Consider the following 19,212-nt stretch of genomic DNA (forward strand, 5'->3'; position numbering starts at 1 on the left):
AACCCATCACTTCATCTTACATGGACGGCGATGAAACATTGGTTGGCTTTTCTCCCCATGGAGAAAATAAGGAGGAAAGAGCCTACAAGATCCACAAGTCCAAGGTCATTCTATTTTGTTCACCTAGAGTCTAACTATCAGTGCCTGGCACAAACCAGTACTAATGATGATGATGGTTAACATGTGTATCACGTTTATTTCACACCTGGCACAATTCTGAGCACTTCACATATATTTACTCTTTAAGTCCTCATATCTAGTCCTCAGCTAGATAACTACTGTTATTATCCTCGTTTTGCAGATAAAGGAAACTAGGCACGGAGAGATGGGCAGTAATACATATTCGAGGGGTGAATGAATGAATGAATGATCTGAGGCCTATCATGCTTCAAGTCACAGAAATAAACACGAAACTACAGCCCATTGACGAGCAGAACGGGGCTAAGCCTGGTACGTGGATTATCTCCTCGAATCCTCTTTCAATCCTCCCGAAGAGGCACAGATGATCAAGCCCAGTTCACAGGTGAGGCGATAGAGACTGGCAGAGGGTAGGTAGGTGGTCCTGCAAGTTGACAGAGCCAGGGCTTAGTCCAGGTGTGTCTGACTCCAAAGACAGCACCCCTAACCCCTTAGCAGTTCTCTTGCTTACTTGTGGGTCACTGAGCCAAACCCTGTAACTATCCAACACACAGCCGAGAAAACAAAACCGAAGACGCCCCCGAGCATCCAAGCACATGGCACAAGGCTCTTATTTTAGACAAAATTCTAGCAAGAGCATCAGCCTCTTTTTCTCAGACCCAGAAGTTGAACAGAAATTAGAAAAAAGAGTGGCTGCTCTTAGCAGGAAGGCAAGGGAGAGAGAGGAATGATTAAAAGGATAACTGACCAAGCTCGCAAAGCTGGGGCCAGGAGTGCAGGGCAGGTGGCTCTAGCCACGTCAACAGTATTGCACCCGGAGCGTAGTTATTGCCTTCCGAGCCCCGAGAAAAGGTTGTAGTGTGCAGAGATGCCACTTCCTGTCACAGCCACTGCAGCTCCCTGAGCCTCAGTGTCTTCATCTGTGAGCTGGAGACAATAGCCCTGGCCCCCGACGGATTGCCGGCAAGATTCAACAAGCTCCCGACGGCAAAAGCACTTGGTCAACAGTAGCCATGTCTGGTATGTTTTGCTGAAGAACACTGGGAAGAGGAGGCAATACGTTTCTGGAAGTTTTCCAACACTATGGCGGAAATAATATTTTTTTAAAAAAAACAACTGCAGTATGTCAAGGGGCGAATTTCATTTTCTAGAAACTTCTCTCTTGCAGTGCCCTCAGGAAGCTGATTCATCGGGAGGCGTGACTAACTGTGGCAGCCTCTTGGCCTCTTTACCAGAAGATCCACCCAGTGGATCCACCCTTCTGCTTGAAGGTTATCCATGATCTCAATCGACATGTCTAATGGGATTGAGGACAGACAGAGTAGGACACTGGGTACTCCAAAATCTACAAGTCGCTAGTTCAAAAAAAAAAAAAAAAAAGGCCGATTGCTCCTTGGGGACAAGCTGCTAAGAAACTGAAGCTCCTGCCTTCAGCCCAGCCCCGGGGGAGGGCTCATTTAGACTTGAAGCCACATACCCTTGGGGGGATACCAACTGGCAACTTGCTGGATCTCTCATAGAAAAGCCAGCTGTGCAATCAACATCACCATCATCATTAATTGAATTCTCATAGGTACCTACCACAAAGCAGGCACGTGGTGGGCAAAGCAGGAAACTCAGACACAGGCAAGTTCCTGCCCACAAGGAGCTCATAATCTACTGAAGGAGATGTGCACCATGAGATGAGAACAGGATGATGAACTTAACCCTCACCAAGCACTTACCACGCGCCAGGCACCATGAAGCCCTTTACACGTGTTATCTCATTTCACCCTCGCGACAATCCTATTCTCATCATCTCCGTTCTACAGATGTGAAAACTGAGGTCCAGAGAAGTTAAAGCAGTTACCCAAGGTCTCCAGCTAGCAAGGAGTGGAGCTGGGATTCAAACTCAAGTCTAGAGCCCAGAGGCCACGGCTGCAACCCCATGACCAGCGCAATAGGCGGGTACAGGTAAAGTGCCAGGTGGGAATGCTGGGGTGGGGGATGGGCCTCTGGGGTACAGGGTGGGCTTTGGAATCAGCTGGACTGGGGTTCTAAAACTGCTCTGCCAATCATTAACTTGGGGGGGGGGGCCTGATTTTCAATTGTTTTCTACAACTCCATTGGCAGGGAGGAGAGTCCTGAAGATTAGAGGAGTTGACCTAGCGGGGGTCCATGGTGCCATCTTGGGCATCTTCCACTGGACCAAAAGGGATCAGAGAAAGCACAGGAGGGGGGTGTGTGTTGGGGTGGGGGTGTGGTCAGGAAAGGCCTTCAAGAAGATGGTGACTTTTAAGATGGGCCTTGAAGGATCAGTAAATTTGGATTTACTTCAAGGAAGGGAGCAGGGTCGGGCAGGCACACGCACAGACCCTGGAGGTGAAAAAGCTGATGGCCCATTTGGGGGACAAGCTGGCTGGAGCCCAGGAAGAGAGCTGTGGAGTAGAGAGACCCATGGCTGGGGAGGAGGTGAATCCACATTTAAGCTGGCAGGGCAGTGACCTTTGGCCACGTTTACTGAGAATCCACTTTGTATGTGTGCTGAAGACCTGGTGTTAAAGGGTTCATCCTTTAAAGACATCCTCTTCAAAAGAGGCGGAGAGACAAAGGTAGCGGAGTCAGCCCTCTCTTTAAAGAGCAGGCAGGCACAGCAACTGGCTGGTCAACTTCCTTTCCTTCCCTTCCCTCCAGCCTCCCGCCTAGGGCTGTGCATTCCGTGGCCCCTGGGAGCAAAAGGCACACACTGCTGAAGATTAAACAGACCCTAGGCATAAGCACCGTTCCACTGTGTGCACACATGGGGACACATCCACACACACAAACACACTCACGCACACAAATGGGGTAAGAAGCCAATCTGATTTTCCAAAAGATTGCATAATTCTTAGGTGATATTAAAATAGCTGATGAAGAATCCGCTTTAATCTTTTTTGGGTGGGCGTTGAAGGGCTGAAGAGCCTTGCTTAGATATTTCTGACAGAATCATTTACAAGAAATAAGCCACCAGCACAGAGCTTTAAAACCTTCAGCTCCTAAAACCTCGAGCTCCTGCACCTTCTTGGGTCCTTAGATGCCTCCCTAGATGTGCAGGGTGGGTGAGGGGGTGACCCTTGCCTGGGGCCTGCCCAACCCAGGCCCTCGCCAGCAGCTCCCACAGATGAGGTGCTTCTTTTCTGAGATGGGAAGAAGCACCACCGCTGAAACGATCCCCTCTTTCCCAGGCCCTCAGAGAACTTCCTGTCCGTGCCAGTCACGTGGCACATAATCATGTCCAGCCTGTGCGGCTTTTCCACCCTTGGCTCAGATTGTACTGAAAAGAATCTGATTTGTAACTCCTTATGACTGTGCGACTTGTCTTCCCAGCCAATCGTGAACATCTTGCAGGAGGGTTAGAGCTGTGCTCTATTACAGTCCTGTATCCACGCATCTGGGATAGACAAGGTAGCAAACATTTTGCCATTATGCTAGGTAGTGGATCTGAATTTTTTCCTCTGATGATATGGTGCTTGAATGTCTCCGAACGTTATCTTCTAATAATATAGTCACTAGTTATTCCTCTGCAAATTCCAAGAGTCTAGAACAGGGCCTGGCAGAGAAGTGTCCAGTTAGGTCTCCTTCTGAAGCTATCTTAATTCCATCTTGGAAGAAAACCTTCATCTATTAAGTTGGGATCTGAAGGGTAAGTGGCCATTAGGCAAAGAAAGAGCATGAGGAGTTGGGGAGAGTGGAGAAGAATCTTGTAGGCAGAGGGGACGGCAGGAGCAAAGGCCTGGAGTATGATGAGGGTGTGTACAGGTGTGACCCTGTGGCCGGGGACAGCCTTCAGGGCAGCCCTGGAGCAGCAGTGAATCTCGGACAGAATCAGAGGATGGGTTCCCTCCCACCGGAACAGGAGGGAGGAAGGAAAGCAGGGAGACAAAAGTAGGCAAGTTTGTAGGTCTGAGGGCAGAAAGCTGAGAAAGTTCCCATCTGATGGCTTCTGTTTTCTCTCTGAGGAGGGAAGTAAGGATATCTTCTGAGCAGGAGGAGGAACGAGGAGAGGTGAGAGATTTTAGGAGAGAGGACAAGTTTTGAAATAGCCACTGAGAAGAAAGGAGTCAAAACTGGGCTGGGGAAAGTGGGAGGATTTCTGTGTAGGACAGAGCGTCCAAAGGAGGTTGGAGACCCCATGTTTCCATGACATCAATGCCTGTGGCTGGTCAAGATTTCTTCAGGACCTTGGTGTAGGGGGACTGGTTGGGGTTTCCTTAGGTGGGAGTGATGGAAAGACAGCAGGACAAGGGCACGGCTTCTTGCAAGGGAATGGCTGAGGTAATGGAGCTTGAACTCAACAGGGTAGGGAAGACGCAGGTTGATATGGAGAAAGCAGAAAGGCAATGGACGGGCCTCTGGAAGATGTTGAATGACAAGCGTGGTAGAAGTGGCTGGAGTTGCGGAAGAAGTCATGGTCAGGAGGGTCAAAGCAGGTGCAGATGTAGCTACAGCAAGATTTCGGATGTGGCCCCGGGAGTGGTAGGCTGATAGGGAAATGAGGAGGTCAAGGAACGGGTGTCGAAAGGGCGGACTCAATCAGATGCCCCAAAAGCGGCCGCTCAGATTCTAGGATTCACAAGATTCAGTCAGCTCAGCAGCTTCATCTGACAATCAGGGACACTGAGAGGGTCAGGGCCCGAGCCAAGGTCACGAAAGGGGTTTGAGGCAGGCGGGCCTGCCACCCCCAGCCTCCTGGCCAGGGCTCTCCTCCCCCTGGACGCCCTGTCCCCCAGGAGACGTGCAGCGAGGCAGGCAGGCTAGGTGAGGAAAAGAGGAGGCAGGAGAGGCCAGGCCTGAGTCCCCATCCCTTCGCCTCCCAGGGCCTCAGCCCCCGCGCCCAGCCCCGACCCCCCTCCCCCCCCCCAGACACACCCACTCCTCCCCAGGCCGGGCCGGTTCCGGCCAGACCGGAAGCACGTGGCCGCCCACCGGCGCGGTTGCCCGGGAGACCCAGGCTGTTTACCCGCGGGACGGAGCCCGGCGACGGCGGCGGACGGAGAGGCGCCGCTAGGTGAGCGCGGCCGGCCGCCGGCCCGCGGGTCTGTCCTCGGCCTCCTGGAGGCCTGGGAGGGGCCGGGACAGGCCAGCCCCGAGCCCCCTGGGGCCCGTCGCCCGGGCGGGCCTCCCCAGACTCGGCCCCAGGGGCGAAGCCCGGGAGACAGGCCAGGGGCCAGGAGGGAAGCGGCTGCTCCCCAGGGGCAGAGCCAGCCCGGCCCGGAGCTCACCGTTGCCGGAATGGGACAGCTCCCGGGCTCTGCGGAAGCCGAGGGGCCTAGGAAGCCGCTGGGCCATGCCCTCCTGGCTGGGCAGTACAGACCAAACACAGACTCCGAGGGACAAGGGGATGTCCTGTCACACAGAGAGACCGGAACCAGATCTGAGCCTCCCCCCAGACCCCCGCTGTTTCACCCAGGTCAACTCGCACTTTCTAGAGGCTCTTTCTTGCCCCTCCCCCCACATCCCTCCTGCTGCCTCATCTTGCCTCCTTCTAGAGCTGCCTGTACTTGAAAAGAACTGAGCTCTTCTTCTCCACCTACCTCTAATCCTCCCTCCCCACTGCTGCTGGAATCATGCCAGTTCCTTTTCCAGACCTTTGATCACTTGGTGGCTTGTGGTCCAATTTCTCCACTCCCCCTTTTAAACATGGCACTCTGCGTAGGACAGTGTATTCTAATCTTTAGTCCTGGGTAGAACTGGGAACGGTACCAAAGTTTTCTCATTCTCAGGCCAACTACTATCTCCTGTTGGTTCTTCTGAGCATTTTTCATCCTCAAAGCCTCACAAGGAGGGGTGGGGATTGGCAGGGGATAGTATTAACTGACAAACATTTTTAAAAGACCAATTCAAATGTATGCATCCTTGATATATACCAGCAGATGATATGTGGGTAGTTATATTTTATTACATTTATTGTAGGCTTAGATTTGGGTTGTGAGTGAAATAGGGCGGTCTGACCCCGTGGTAGGAGGTGGGAAAACAGGAAGATGGCGTTAGCTTCTCCTATCCAATTCTCCTTCTTTCCAGTTGATTTGGTGAGTAATCTTAAGGGATGGGCACCTGCCCTTTTGGCAGTTCCTTGGGAACCGTTATCAATGTTTGTTTCCTGACTCCTAGCAGGCCTCTGGGGTGCAGCTATTATGTTTAAGTAAACAGGCCACTTGCCTATTCAACAGGCAGCTTGATGGAAGCCTACGCCTAGATCTTGTCAAATCACTTTGTGGTTGAGAGTCTGCCAGGCCTAGAGGTGGTGAGATGAGCTGAGCAGGGTTGCTGATGGATGCAGCAGAAGCCTCCCTGGACTGAGGCGGGCAGGCAGAGTTTGAGACCCAAGGTGTGAATATAAAGACACCGTTGGCCCAGGTCCCCAAACACCTGTTTCCCCCACCTCCCCTCTCCATGTGGGAGAAGCTGGGGAGAGTTGATGTTCCCTGCATGTAACAGATGGTTCCTGCGCTCGGCAGGAGGCAGCGGGTTATGAAAGCAGGTTTGATGGAACGGTTTTACCTGAAGGAGGTGTTAATCTCTAAATAACCATGAGTGGGCTTATAGGGATTAGTCATAATTGAGGTTTTTCTCCGAGATAGCTCGCAGTCATGTTATCTTATGACCAGGGTGTCTTGGATATGACACCCCCTGAACATGGATAATTATATAGTACCAAAAGGTATAGAAAGTGCATGCACACACTCAAGTTTTACTGTTAAAAATAATCCAGCAGGGAGCCTATGAGAACACATGACTTTCCTCATCAAAGTTGTTAAGGAAGAGGTTTCTAAGTTACCAAACTTACTGACAGTTAAACCTTCCCGAGGCGTGTGTGGGAATTAGATGCCAAGTCTGTGATAATTGGGTAGAAGCTGTGGCAAATTAACAGCCCTTCTTCGACGGGGAAGGGTGGGCAGAGAGGGGGAGCCGTTCTCCCAGTTGAGCTTCTCTTTGGCAGAACAGTTGGGCCGTTATGACCTCCCCATGCCATCCTAAGTGCAGAGCTGCTTAATTACAAGCGAAAGACTTTGACTAAAATTAAAGGGAACCCTCCCCCCCACATTCTTCACAGTTGATCAGAAAATAGACTAAATTAACAAGGAGCTGGGTAGGCTTTTTTGATGCCAAGGAGAAGGCTCCCGGACTCCCAGCAGCCAGATTGAGTGTGAAAGACTAGAGGTGGGAAAATGGGAGTGTGGAAAGACACTGCCTGTGAGCAGAATGGAGCAAACACAGAGGCCTTGCAGTTAAGAAAGACAGGGCAGACTTTTTTTCCTTCTTTTTTAACGTCTTTATTGGAGTATAATTGCTTTACAATGGTGTGTTAGTTTCTGCTTTATAACAAAGTGAATCAGCTATACGTATACATATATACCCATATCCCCTCCCTCTTGCGTCTCTCTCCCACCCTCCCTATCCCACCCCTCTAGGTGGTCACAAAGCACCGAGCTGATCTCCCTGTGCTATGCGGCTGCTTCCCACTAGCTAGCTACTTCCCACTAGCTAGCTATTTTACATTTGGTAGTGTATATATGTCCATGCCACTCTCTCACTTCGTCCCAGCTTACCCTTCCCCCTCCCCGTGTCCTCAAGTCCATTCTCTATGTCTGCGTCTTTATTCCTGTCCTGCCCCTAGGTTCTTCAGAACCGTTTTTGTTTTTTTTTTTTAGATTCCATATATGTGTTAGCATACGGTATTTGTTTTTCTCTTTCTGACAGGGCAGACTTTGAACTGAGTAGCCCTTCAGGAATACACAGGGATACTGTGTTTTGTTTGGTTGTGGTTTTAGCGGTGAGGAAGGTGATACGCCCTAAAATTAGACAATGATGGTAATATGCACAGAATGGGAATATTAGGGTGCAGAGCTAAGGGGCTTGAATTGCATTGCTCAGCATTGTGTGATGAAGGTAGTTTGGAGTAAGTGAATGGGAGGTAAGTATACGATTAAAGTGTGGGATTAGGGGGAATTCCCTGGCAGTCCAGTGGTTAGGACTGCACGGTTTCACTGCCGAGGGCCCAGGTTCGATCCCTGGTCAGGGAACTAGGATCCCACAAGCCATGTGGCGTGGCCAATACATAACTAACTAACTAACTAACTAAATAAGTAAAAGTATGGGATTAGAAGGGACATATTAGAATGCATTTTTGGAGGCAATTTCATAGGCAGTAGCTCACTGGAGTCAACCTTCTGGCGTTTCTGTGCAGTGGGCGGGGCAGGCATGGGTCCCCTGAGTCACCCAGCCGATCAGAGGTGACTGGGAGTAGACCCACCACGGACACCCTGGAGAAAAGCTCTGAAGCAACACGTAAGACTTTTGGACCTAAAACAGTCGAAAGCACTAAATAAACAGAAAACAAAAACCAAAAGCAGAAAAATGAAGCCTTTACTGTGTGCCAAGCCTGGTTTTTACGGCCTTACCTATGATGTTTCGTATTACTGTCCTCATGTTGCAGATAAAGAGACTGATGTTTAGAGGCAGTTAAATAATATTTTCAAGGTCATATAGCTAATTCTGTAGATGAGGAAAGCAATGTACCAGAAAGGTAGAATGATTGTCCCATGGTCATCCAGCTAGCTCTTGGCAGGGCCTGAAATAGAACCTAGGTCTTATGACACTGGGTCCTGGGCCCTTTGCTTCCAAACGTGCTGCTTCTTGGGGAGGCTCTGGGAAGCTACCAGAAGGTCTTTCGAGGGCTGGGAGAGGGCTGCTCAGGCTGCAGGTGGAGAGAGCCGCAGTCACAGTGGTGGTCAGGATTCAGAGGAGGCAGGGAGCCCAACACGTTGCAGTGTCCTGGGAAGGACGTAGCCAGGGACTGGGAAGGAAAGGTGATCAGAAGCGTGTTAGTGAAGGTGCTGTGAAGACGGCGAGGACAGGGGAGGGGGCCTGACTTGGCAGTTCCAGGCCTGCAAGAGAAACACGCCTCCCACCATGCTTCAGGACGTGCACTCGTGCACACCCCCAAATACAGGGTGTGGGAGGTCCAAACACAGGGGCCCTCAAAGTGTTGACAAGGTGGTTGGGAAGAAAAAATGTCAACAGCTAACGGAGAGACTGAATGTGATCAGTGCTGGGGGAGAGGCCAAGACTGGTCCTTGAGAACAGAACTGGGTGTCACAGACCTGGGTTCTCTTTCAGGCTCTGCCACCAGCTGGCTTGGTGGCCTGGGGCATTTGCTCTGCTTTTCTGGCTCACACATCTGTAAAATTAGCGTGTGGCCGGAGGCCCCTTTGAAGTTGGCCTAGGATGGGGTTTGGTAAACCATGGCCCACAGGCCAGATCACACCACTCATTTTGTGTGGCTCGTGAGCTAACAATAGCTTTTACACTTTTAATGGTTGGAAAAAATAAAAAGAAGAAGATTTTGTGCCGCATGAAAATGATATGAAATTCAAATGCCAGTGTCCATAAAGGCAGTTTTCTTGGGACAAAGCCACACCCATTCATTTACACACTCTCTATGGCGGCGTTCACACCACAAGGGCAGAGATGAGTAGTTGTGACAGACTGTGGCCCACGAAGCGGAAAATATTTACTCTCTGGCCATTTACGGAAAGGGATCGCCAACCCTGGTCTGGAAGCTGAGTGCCCCCCTGTGAGTTCTGGCCAATGGGTGGACCAGCAGTGGGGTCTCCTGCTTCTCTCCCCCAGCCTGATGACAAAGTGAGGGCAGCAGAGGGATGTTGTGTGAGGTGACTTGTCAGTGAATACCCGGCGGGAGCCCCCCTGCCACCTGTGGCAGGAAGCTCTAGCTCTCAGCTCTTTTTTTTTAACATCTTTATTGGAGTATAATTGCTTTACAATGGTGTGTTAGTTTCTGCTGTATAACAAAGTGAATCAGCTATATGTATACATATATCCCCATATCCCCTCCCTCTTGTGTCTCCCTCCCACCCTCCCTATCCCACCCCTCTAGGTGGTCACAGAGCACTGAGCTGATCTCCCTGTGCTATGTGGCTGCTTCCCACTAGCTATCGATTTTACATTTGGTAGTGTATATATGTCCATGCCACTCTCTCACTTCGTCCCAGCTTACCCTTCCCCCTCCCCGTGTCCTCAAGTCCATTCTCTAGTAGGTCTGTGTCTTTATTCCCATCCTGCCCCTAGGTTCTTCATAACCTTTTTTTTTTTTTTTTAGATTCCATATGTGGCACATATATACAATGGAATATTACTCAGCCATAAAAAGAAATGAAATTGAGTTATCTGTAGTGAGGTGGATGGACCTAGAGTCTGTCATGCAGAGTGAAGTAAGTCAGAAAGAGAAAAACAAATACCGTATGCTAACACATATATATAGCTCTCAGCTCTCGAGTGAAGCTGAGCTTGGATTCCCTGCTGGGTAACTGAACAGGGTTACTTTCTCTCTTCTGAGCAAAGGCAGCCACGGGTAACGCTCTCTTCTGGGCCTCCAGGTCTGTGGACGGTGTAGGATGGAGCGCCCCACCCTGGGAGCCAGCAGATTCCTCCCTCAGGACTGGACCCTGGCTCGTCCCTCACCGGGGACACCTTCCCCCTAGAGCAAGGGTGGGCAAACCACAGCCTGTGGGCCAAACTGGGCCCACCCCTGTCTTCGTAAATAAAGTTGCCTGGGAACACAGGGAACACAGCCGCAGTCCCTTGCTTACGTATTGTCTATGGCTGTTCTTGTGCTACAGGGGCAGGGGTGAGTGGTTGGATCAGAGACCACATGGCTCCCAAAGCCAAAACCATTTAGAGAAAAAGTTAGCTGAGCCCTGCTCTCGATTGTAACAGGGCTTATTCCTTCTCATCAATCTGGTCTCTCAGGTTAAAGCCCTCCCGACCCCCCGTAAGAATAAGAATTAGTCACTCGCTGGTGCAATACTTTATTTTCCTCATAGCAGTTATTAGTCGCTGAAAATATCTATTTACTTGTGGATTTAACACCAGCCTCTTCTCACTATAATTAAGTTGCAAGGACTTTGGTTCACTGATATATTCCAATGCCTGGAATGAATGAATGCATGAATTGCAGCTGGTGCCCTTGTCCAGATGCCAGAAATCCAGAGAGAAGCTCCTCTGCACACCCCCTCCCGCCCCCATCGTGGCCGGTCCTTATTCTGGATCCTGGGACGTGAATGGCTCAGGTCCAGAAGTCCTAGAATGTTTAACCCACAGCCTCCTCTCTTCTCTTGCCTCCTTAGGGGTCTTGAGGAGCAATGGCCACGGAAGCCCCTGTGAATACAGCCCCCCCTGAATGCAACACTGTTGTCAGCACAGCAGCTGGCAGCTTCATTTGGCAGCCAGACTCACTAAACACGCACGTCACAAGGCCCAAGTCCGCCAAGGGACGCACTCGGCCAAGTCTGCATAAGCCCGCGGGCACGGAGGGATGCTGCAGTCTCACGCCATCTTCACCTCCAGCCATTCCCTGCGAGTCGCCGAGCAGCCAGAAACCGGCAGCCTGCACACCCAGATCTCCAAGTCAGGGAGCCCCCGATGAGATCCCGGAGCTGCTGCAGCAGGTGCCCATAGGGGCATCGTCTTCCCTCAATAAATACCCAGTCCTTCCTTCCATCAACAGGAAGACCCTGGAGGAGGCGGCCCTGGAAACAGTTGCTAAAAAGGCTGGTTCCCTGCAGCTGAGCAGCACCCAGGCTCTTTACCAAGCGGAGACCTGCACCGTGAAGACGAGTGAAGAAGGTTCCCGAGCTCAACCTTGTTCCCCGGAGAGGAAATGCATCGTGCGGACCAAGAGACAAAGCTCCTACAGGGCCAGAGACCTGGAGGAACCGTCAGATCAAGAGCCAAGGCTGCTGCTTGCCGTCAGATCACCGTCAGGACGAAGGTTTGTCCACCCTTTCCGGCCAACTGATGACTTACACACCGTTGTCGCCGTGGCCGAACACAAGAACGAGGCCACCTACCGACACAGCAGCATTGAAACGATGGAGGTGCCCAGGAGACATTTCTCTGACCTCACCAAGTCTCTGCAGGAGTGCGGAATCCTCCACAAGTCGGTGCTGGGCATCTCGCAGGAAGATGGGGAGGGATGGTCCTGAGTCCGCAGCCACCCAGCTGGGGTCCTGGGTCTCTGAGCAAGGAGCATGCTTGGACACCACAGCCTCCCAGGCAGCTTGGTTCCAAGTGCCACGTGAATCTGGTGCAGCTGTGACTCGGGACACTCACCCTCAGCGCATCTTCTTTGAAGCAGTGAAATCTACACAGGCACCAAATGCGTTAAGAGGATTCTCTTGCAGTTGTTAAATTCTCTCCACCACGGGAGTGAACTGGCAAGTGACCAAGGCTGTTCCTGGAACAGCTGTGACCAGGCCTTCTCCTTTTCTCCTTGGGTCCTTTCTGAAGCACCTGCTTACCTTTACAGTGAACTTGCACTCTCTTGAAGCCAATGGTTTGCCTTTCTGTATTTGATGCAGGATTAAACACTTCCCAGAGAGGATTCTGGTCTGGTAAATAACCAGGGTTCAGGAAATAACTGCACTGGCATTTGTGTTTCTTGCAAGTATCTTTAAGAAACAGGCGCTTGACCCTATTTTGGGAGCAGCCCCTTTGCCAAGCTCGGGTGGCTTGAGTTTCTCGGGGATTACTGTTTGTGTGAGGTGGTTTCAGAGGAAAGAATAGGTCTTCAGCTAATACAAATCCCCCAATACACCAACATTTCGGAAAGAGCCCAAGAGCTGGAAAGTGAATCCCTTCCATAAGCAGGGATTAGCCAGGAGCTGCTTTATTTTTAATACAGACTGACCAGGTTTACAATTTTTGGTAGCTACTCTCTGCACAAAATTTTCCCAAAACTGAGAAAAGCCAGTGTAATCTTACATCCTTTGCTTTCCCCAGTGGTGGCATCTTTTGTTTTTAAATGGCACAAACCTACAAGTCTGCACAAACTTGTAGGAAAGGCCCCCTTGGCTTATCTGGGTGTGGATACATTGTTTTATCCCCCAGTTTCAGGGTCTCCCCTACTTCAAACACAGAGGCTCCCTTGAGACGACAGGGGTGCCCCCGTGTTCTGATTTAGAATCCCCCGGAGGAAGAGGGCGCCTCGGTTTGGTGTCGCTTTGCTGTGCCTACGCTGAAACCACGTGCCCAAATAAATGTCTGGTTGATCAGCATGACACCCGTAGCTGTGTGGCAGACCCCGGAGCCTTGCTTTTCCAGCTCTGAAATGGTGACATGGAAATTTTCCCAAGTTCCCTCGTGTTGTAAGCTCAGCAAGTCTCCCACATCTCACCTGGGTCCCCTTTATGGCCAAATCACCATTCAGAGTGGAGAACACCTGTCCTCCCAGAGCCCAGCCATCACAAAGCCCTGAGTACTGATACGCACCCCTACTTGCTAGGTACACAGAGAAGGCAGGACTTCTACAAGCATAGCAACGAGTGCATCTCGTGCATAGATAAGGCCTGTGGTTGGAAACATTACTTCCAGCAAATTGATACTTGGCCCTGGAGATGAACACCAACATCCTTTCCTCTGAAGAAGGCTCGCCTTGTCCTAACTGCATCCCACGCCACCCAGATCATTCTAGAATAGGTTATTTTGGAATGTTTTGCAAAATTTCTTAATGCCATTTGGTCAGCCGCTCCTCTGACTGCAAAGGTCAGCTGGGGCTGGTGGAGCCTTGGGCAGGCCCAGGCCACTGGCCGCATCCCCCGGCTGCTGACCACGCAGAAGGGCCTGGTGACTCGAGCCTGGTACTCAAGTCCAGGGGTTTCGCCTCCCACCCAGGACTCGAGCACAGAACTCTGCCTCTGATCTAGGAGGCTGGGGGAAGAGCCTCCCACATTTTATTCTTACCACCTACCCTGTGGTAAGAATAAAATCCCACCCACCTGGGACTTGGTAATTTCTCCAGGCAAGAAATCTTTAGAAAATTGCAGTGAAATGGAGCATGCTTGAAGGAGTTAGAATGTTCTGCACTTAGGGGTTTGCTACTGCTATTTAGCTTAGAATTTTGGGGTGGTGGGAACAAAATGGAAGGCATAAAGCATAGAAATATTTTAGGATATCTGGGGATATGTGAACAAAGCTAGATTTGAAACACATCTTTTGTTTCAAATAAACTTTTTCTGCGGGGACAAAAGATGACAATACTAATAATAAAAACCGATTTGCATGAAACTGAGTCAGTGGAGAAGTGCATCTTCTTATTTCAGCGCAAGGCTTCAGCCACCCACGCTAGTGGACAGAGGGCGTTGTGAACCCCGTCTTCAGTTCTCTCCTTGGCAAAGCACTCGGCCCTGCTGTTTGATCCAAGTCCTCTTCCCCAGGCACTCCAGATGCCCACCCTTCCGAAAGCTCCTGCTTTCAGCTCATATCAGAGCACTAAGCTGGTCTGTAGGGGAAGAAACTCCTGAATTTCTTCCCCAAATCATTCCACGTACTCTCCTTTTGAGGTCGGCAAGAACACACTGTATCAGAACTTCAGCGTTCTTGGCTCTGTAGGTGGTACTGCCAATCAGGTGCCCTGGCCTAATGGGCTAAGCTGAGCCCAGGGCCTAACTCTTGGTGGCCCTGGTAGGTCTGAAGTTGGCCCACTTTGCGGTCACAGGCCTGAGTCATTCATTTAACCCACAGTCATTGAGGGTCTGCCCTGTGCCACACCGGCTCACAGGCATTGGCACCCTAGCAAGAGAGCGTTGGCAAGACAATGTGGAACCACCTTGGACTGTCAACTCCAACCAGCCAAGGGCCGCAGCTGTAGCTTTATCTGGGAGGGCCCTAGAGTGAGGGCCAGACTGGATGGCTGCCGGTCTTCTCCCCACCTTGTGGGAACACAGAGGAAACTCCTCCCCACCTCTTCTAGTGACGGCACTAGGAAGATCGCTCATTAGGGATATGGGCTTTGCATAGGACAAAGCTTCATGATGAGTGATTCCCCTCCATCCCCTGATAAAGTCCAGTAGGTAAATTCGTCCTGACAGCAGAAGGAACAGCAGGAGAAAGAAGTGACTCACCATGTAGAATCCAAAAAATTTTCACCAACAGATGGCAGGTGGTTCTAACACAACAACAGCCCTTGCCCTGAAAGTACCCGGGGACCCAGCCCACAGCCGTGAGTCCAGGGCAGTCCTGCTGAAGAAGCGAGGTGAACGGGACCATGGGCCAGCGGTCACCCCCAGAGCTCCCCACAGAAAATCCTTCACAAACAAACAAAAGAAACAAGACAAGCCTTGAGGCTTCCATTCCAATGAGAAACTTTCAAGACTAGTGACAGATCAGTCTCACTATCAGGCATGACAAAAGTAAGGCATTTCACGCACTAGACTTTGCTTTTGTTCATGCTCTCATCACCATTTGAAAGGGGTGTCTAATGTCAAATAAAGCCACCCTGCCCCAAGAGGCAAAAAGGTTTCTCTTTACACAATTTTTAATTGTCTTCATAATACGTCGAGATAAAGGAGTATTCAGTTTCCCGTGGTTTGGGGTATATTTTAGACGAGCCTTTTATATGGTCAGTGGATCTACTTTTATACCTTTTAAACAGAATTGCAAAGAAAACTAGATCATTTTACTTCAGCATTAGTGTGGAAATCATTCTGCGAATTAAGCAGGAATATCCGTTTTCTTAGTCCACCGAGGCAACACACCACAATAAAGTTAAAACTTTGAGCATGTTTACCCTCGCCCTGAAACCAGAACTGACCAAACCCTACCATAGAAGCAGAGAGGGTCAGGGGCCACTGCGGAGGAGTTGGCCATCCAAGTGGAGCAAACTTTTGGTGACTCACCAACAAACAAGACAGCCACTCAATTATAAAAATAAAATTGGGTGTTTTATTTTGCGTCTGCACCGGTGATGTGACATTTTCCTGTCCTGGTGAGGGCAGTTTCTACCAGCCCTTGCTGACGTCCCTCTGTGTGCCTCTACCTGCAAACAGTTGAGGAAACAGCAGAAATCCTGAACAGCTGATGCACAAGCACACATCTCTGGAAGTATTTTTGGACACACTTAAATCCCATCCCAAGAAGCTGAACAACTGATGTGACAACTGCCAATGGGTACAATGAAGTGAGCCTCATTCCCACAGTCCTGCTCAGAGGAGCGCTCCGGCTGCTGTGTTGAGAACAGACCGTAGGGATCAGGGTGGAAGATGGGAGACCAACTACTGGACGTTGACAGTAACCAGAGGAGAGATGGTGGTGGCTTGGGCCAGGGGCGTAGCCATAAGTGTTACGAGAGATGGTCAGATTCTGGATACACAATCCATTTTCTTAAGGAAAAAGAAAAGGAAAGATAGTTTGCCAGATTGGAATTTACCCAAGTGGACTTAGCTTGACCACATCACCAATGTGGACTGTTTCTGCAAAAACAAAAACAAACCTGACAGCAACAAGACCAATACATGGTAGGCAGGGGAAAAAGCCTGACCAGAAGCAATGTGCAGAGGAAGGAAATGCATGAAAGTTTTTGGACAAAGTGTGTAGAGAAGTTCAAAGCTCTTAATTGCTTTAATTAAGAGATGCAACTAAAAAGCTTGCTATTTCACTTAATGTATAGGTTAAATCAATTACCCTCTAACTCTAGGGGTATAATTACCACCAAGGTTACTTTATGACAAATCCTTGTTCCAGTAAAATACATTGTTTATGTCTTCTTCTCTCCCTCCCTCTCCTGCCTCCATTCCATTCAGCCAAATCCAGCGGCTGATTTGGGGTGCATTTCCTTTCAGGAGGGCAAGTAAAACCGCTGTCCTTTGGTGTAATTAACAAAGCCCCTAGTTTCATAACTTCCATGCCCACCTGTTCTTCTGTTCTTTACACTGAGGAGAGCTGAGCTGTAGGGCCTTGGACCCGCTGAGAGCTGCACCTCTCTGACATCCGCCCTCTAGCAGAGAGGTGGGGATCATGGTTCTACTCTGGTTGGTGAGTACCACCAACAGACATCCTGGGTCTGCTTTAGCCCCAGCCCACTGTTAATAAGAATGGCCAGCCACCTGCAGACAGACCGTGGGAGAATGGTGGCAACTTTCATCCTCCCTACTGGGAAGCGCAGTCCGGAAGTCACCTGCTGTCTCCACTCCAGCCCTGCATCCAGCCCCTGGATATACTGCAGGGTCAACCCAGACCATACTTGAATGGGCCATGTCCCAAAGACTCTGGATCCAGACCCAATAGAGCTTTGTTAGTTTCCCCAGCCCAGGCCTGGACCTCAGCTCACATTTCTCCTTCTTAATGGAGTTCCCAGCAGGAGCTCACCTTATTCAAATTAGCTGTAACAAATTAATTCAAAATGTATCTATAGGCACCTATAGGCCAGGCACTTATTAGGTCTATCAGTGAACAGAGCAGGCACAAATTCCTTGCCCTCATGGAGGTGACATTCAAATGCCTGGAGACAGAAAAGGAACAAGACACATAATAAATAATATAGTATGATAGAAAAGGATACAGGTGATGGAAAATGGAAAAGCAGAGGAGGGTGAGGGGGACCTGGAGAGCATGGGGGTTGCAGAGGATGAGCTCTTACGTGGGGGGTGGGTGGTCAAGGCAGACCTCACACACAAAGCAACATCTGAGAGAAGAACTTGAAAACGAGACTCAGCCGCGCTCCTGGGGGCGGAGGCGGGGCTCCGGGGGCGGCGGACCTGCTCCTGGCGGAGGGGACGCACAGGTCCTAAGGCGGGAGCACGTCTAGCCTGTTGGAGGGAAGGGCAGTCGGAGCGGCTGGTGGGAGGAAGGGGTTGAGCTGTTGGAGGTGGGGGCGGAGAGACAGATCATTTGGGAGCTTTGAGGGGCTGCAGCTCTGGGTAGAACAGGAGCCACTGCAGGGCGCTGGGCGGAGGAGTCTACGGACATACGTGTTCACATCAGCACTCTGGCTGCTGTGCTGAGCACAGACAAGCGCAGAAGACGGAAGAACAAGTAGAAGCTATTACTTCTACAATCCAAGTGAGCAATGAAGACCGGAGAGGTAGCCACAGATGTCCTGAGAAGCAGTCAGCTTCTGGGTATCGAATCCATTTACTTTTTCGAGAAATATTAATTTTACTGTAAAAGCAGTAGTGAAGTAAATGCTAACCCATAGTATGCACTGTCATCATAAAGGATTTTTCCAGGCAGGAGAGGTTTACTCTGCAGAATCCATTACACCCTGCCCCCAAAACAAAACGCAGGCTTCTTCTTCTTTTAATAATGGGAAACGTGAAGAATACAGGGAAGATGGAAGAGGAAACTAAAAATCGTCCATGATCCTTTCAGTCAGAGACAACCGTTGTTAACATCTTGGTGTATATTGTCTCATTCTTAAAGATTACATTAGTTTGCACATTACCTTCTTGTCAGTAGGCACACATGCATATTTTTAACATTTGTAATCCTAGCAAAAACAGCAGTTTTATATTTTTTCCAAATTTCTCTAGTCTTCATAATTATTGCAAGACTGAGTATTCTTCAACATGTTGATGTACTGTAATTTATTAAGCTATTTCCCTTTTGGGGAACATTTACATATTTCCAGGTTTTGTTTTTGTTTTGCTACAGAAGTCAATGCTAAAATCTTCATTTATGTAGCTTTTTGCATCTTTTGAATTCTTTCTTTAGGACAGATTTGCAGGAATAGGAATAGGTAGGTCCAATTATATATATATATATATATATATATATATATATATATATATATATATATATATATATATGTATATATATATTTTATATATATATATATATATGTATATATATATTATATATATATATATATATATATATATATAAACTTATGGATTCTGCTTTGCTTTTCGAAGGATTATATAACAAGCACCTAATAGTTTCACGCAGCATCTTCAGTTTTGAGGTTACTGCTTGTTATAATTTTCTTTACTTTTGCTGAAAAAAGAAGCTAAATGCTTTTTAAAAATATTTTTCATGTCTTTGATTACTATTAAACATTAACACTTTTTGCATGTCTTTCAAAATATTTTTAGTATTAAAATCGAAAACTCAAGGGACACTTTAATTATTTTTTTTAATTTTTATCTTTTGGCTGCGTTGGGTCTTCATTTCTGCACGGGCTTTCTCTAGTTGTGGCAAGTGGGGGCTACTCTTCATTGCCGTGCACAGGCTTCTCATTGAGGTGGCTTCTCTTGTTGCAGA

General features: G+C 49.3%; 1 protein-coding gene across 1 annotated transcript; it reads left to right on the plus strand.

The window, feature by feature from the left end:
- The first annotated feature begins 11,318 nt into the window (after positions 1-11,318).
- Positions 11,319-12,161, plus strand: UBXN10 (UBX domain protein 10). Its single transcript, XM_068537507.1, has one exon. The coding sequence runs from the start codon at positions 11,319-11,321 to the stop codon at positions 12,159-12,161; it is 843 nt and encodes a 280-aa protein (XP_068393608.1).
- Positions 12,162-19,212: the final 7,051 nt, after the last annotated feature.

Source organism: Eschrichtius robustus, chromosome 3 (assembly GCF_028021215.1).
Source record: "Eschrichtius robustus isolate mEscRob2 chromosome 3, mEscRob2.pri, whole genome shotgun sequence".
Lineage (NCBI taxonomy): Eukaryota > Metazoa > Chordata > Mammalia > Artiodactyla > Eschrichtiidae > Eschrichtius > Eschrichtius robustus.